Below are 3122 nucleotides of genomic sequence, written 5' to 3'. Positions count from 1 at the left end.
TTTTTATATTTAAAAATAAATTAAAATAAAATAGTATCAAATAATTATTTATATTACCTATTAAAATGTTAAACTTTTAAAAATTGGTTAAATTGTTACAAATGTAGTAAATGTCAAATGTTATTTGGCGTTTATTAACCCTATTTCTATTACATCGTGTTGATGGATTTTTTAATTCTTTCACTAGGTATGTACATTTAAGCGAGTTATTCCCTTCATAAAATAAGTTTTGATTTACTAGCTTGGCAATTTACTTACATCCGTTGACCTCCGGCTCGATTGTTTGTATAATCTTTCTACAAAGAGTATAATTTTTGCGACTTTCCTCGGAAATACCTAAGTTTAACTTTGAACAATCAGTTTTGAAATGATCAGGAAGTTTTTCTTGAGCACAGTCCGTATCATTATGACTATTGCACACATAACATTTTATGTCATTATCAGCCTTCACTAGAAAAAAAATGAAAATTCTAATGGTTACAGCATCAATCTGTTGAGTTTTCATCATACTTATGCCCTCATTACATATTTTAGAACTTTGAATTCTTTTTTTTTAATGAAATTACGTTCATAATTTATTTTTATGATTAAATATATTATAAAAAATTGTATAAAAACAATACACCCCTATTTTAGATCGTTTTATTAAACTTAAAAAAAATTGAATGTAGTACAATAAAAAGGAACTACCTTATAACTACTTTATAATTTTTAGTTTTAATTTATTACCAAATGTCTAGTTTTAATACAAACACGTTTTAGAAGTGTGACGGATTAGAAATGGCGTGAACCGTGCAATTTAAAATCTTCTCAAAGTCAACTCTCTTAATTAGTTATCGCTTTTCCTTAAAAAATTCCTGTCTGTAAGATTAGTTTTACTTAAAGTTGGTCAATGGATAATTTTGTTTTCACATTCTATTTTATTTTATTAACAGTACGGGCCATCAGTTCAAGACATGAAAACGAGTGACAGTTGATAGCATAAAAGTGATGATAATAACATACATATGTACAATATATACATATAAATAAATATAAAAATGTATGAAAGTTATAATTTTTAAGTGATTACGTGTATTTTTCAACGGTCAGAAGAACGTGCGAACCGTAAATCCTTCTCTTCGGTACAATCACAATTCATGTATACCGATTTTAAATTGATAGAGAAAACAGTGTTGTGAGTCCTTTTAAAATGTTTGAAAAATAAGATAGAACGTGTTTACAATAATTGCGCCAGATATAATAAATATTGTTCGGATCGCGCGAGTCATATCCATTGTACTTCGATTCGAACGGTTTTCTCCTCCGCCGGGTCAGCTAGCGTAACGTACAACTTGTACGATACGCAAATGTTAGTATAATAAATCCGAGTACGCTGCTTACCGGTATTTGTGTTGAAAACGATCGCGAAGGCGATCAACGTTACCACGGCGTACGATGCGACGGACATGATGGCGACGGCGTTGGACGGTCGAGCACAACACACGGCCCGGGACAAGTTAATCTATGGGCCGCGCGCAAAGGCCGGCGTGTATTTGTTGTTGTGAATCGTATTCAGATATAGTGTTTTGGCGATTCGTATAAGCAACACATCCGGAAACCCAATTAGGCCAATTAGCCGCCGGTTATCGCTGTACCCCACCTAGCGACGACTTATCAATAAATATATGCATATTATATATACATACGTTTTGTGCCATCGTGATGATTACGTTTATCCTGTGGCATCCTGTGATTCTGGTTAGGTCACTCCCTCCAGGGACGCACGTAATACACAGGCGTTTACCCTAGAAAAAATACTTCAAAGTAATTCAATCACCGCTGTATATTATGAATGTAATTAGTTCATAATATGGTACCTGTTTGTCTGCTGCAACATATACGAACATCATGTAGTGTTAATTCAATTATATATAAATATATAGGCAATAACGCTGTTTATCGATTTTGTTTATCACATATGACCTGTGAAGAAATATATAAAAATCGAATTACGTTCCATACATATACACTACCGATTATGTTATGTATACCTAATGTATGAATCAATATATTTAAATAATATAAATTAACCTTTGAAATGTATCTAATGTGTACAATAGAAGAAATAGCAACGAACATGTGTTGGTGTATATTTATATGTATATAAATTACTTAACGATAAATTGTACATACGTTCAGAAACGATCATAATGAACACGTTTGGTAAAGAACATAAAAAATAAAAAGCAATTTATATTTTACACGGAGAGTAGAAAAATTAATTGTCAATTGTTCTTGGATATTTTAAATATTTGTTATGAAACACGATAGCTTTTTTAAAGTAGGTATCTACTCGTTATTTCTCATATTTTAAGCTATAACTAAATAGTTGCATAACAGTTAAATATAATTTAGTGATTCCAAATATATATTAAATACATACTAATTAATACTTGTAATGTTATACAAAACGACAACTGAGTAAATCTAATTTTCAGATATTTCATTTTCGATATAAAAATATATGCAATTAATAAATTAATAAAAATATGCAATTAATTACGCTTCGTGAATTTTCATAACTAAAGCGAAGGCTAGTCAAAAATAAGACAACTTTTAATAATTTTATATTTCGTCCATTCACGAAAATACCTTCAAATACTTAGATGATAAGTATATAATAATATTATGTGTCTTTCCATTTAAGATTTTCGTTGCTAACTGGTTACTGATTTGGTAATTTAGAAATAACATTATTTGTTTACATAACGATATTTTTATATTGCTTATATAAAGTTATAATAAGCATAAATGCACTTATATAGCTTTTTATTTTATCATAGTTAAATTAATCAAATATCAAATAAAATCATTAAAATAGCACTATTTATTAAAAAGATTTATGTCGTAAATATTGGTTTTATAATTAAACCCTAAGCAAATGAAGATTACATTTTATTCAAATAAACATAAACTGTTGTTTTATGAATGGAAGCTGACACTTGATATATTCACTCGCTTAAGTATTATTTCATATTTTAAAATGCTTTTGAAACTTAATGAAATAAAATAAAGCATAATTTTTAAATTATAAATTTTTCTAGGCGCTAAATTAGGTTCATTTAGATATTTTACTTAAC

General features: G+C 28.7%; 1 protein-coding gene across 1 annotated transcript; it reads right to left on the bottom strand.

Annotated features, from left to right (window-relative positions):
* Positions 1–250: 250 nt before the first annotated feature.
* LOC112681542 lies at positions 251–1579 on the bottom strand. The gene is made up of 2 exons (XM_025551788.1): positions 1384–1579; positions 251–450 (listed from the first exon to the last, which is right to left on the bottom strand). The coding sequence occupies exons 1-2, from the start codon at positions 1448–1450 to the stop codon at positions 251–253; spliced, it is 267 nt and encodes an 88-aa protein (XP_025407573.1). The 5' UTR covers positions 1451–1579.
* Between the last annotated feature and the right edge of the window lie 1543 nt (positions 1580–3122).

Source organism: Sipha flava, unplaced genomic scaffold (assembly GCF_003268045.1).
Source record: "Sipha flava isolate LNK unplaced genomic scaffold, YSA_version1 19253_pilon_pilon, whole genome shotgun sequence".
Classification (NCBI taxonomy): domain Eukaryota; kingdom Metazoa; phylum Arthropoda; class Insecta; order Hemiptera; family Aphididae; genus Sipha; species Sipha flava.
Note: the sequence above shows the minus strand (reverse complement) of the source record. Positions and strands in the feature narration are given on the sequence as shown.

Bases quoted from the DNA above. Each gene is read 5' to 3' on its own strand.
- LOC112681542 (XM_025551788.1), bottom strand. From the start codon at position 1,450: ATGTCCGTCGCATCGTACGCCGTGGTAACGTTGATCGCCTTCGCGATC. The intron at 451-1,383 runs GTAAGCAGCGTA...TTTTTTTTCTAG, and splicing joins CGTTTTCAACACAAATACCG to TGAAGGCTGATAATGACATA.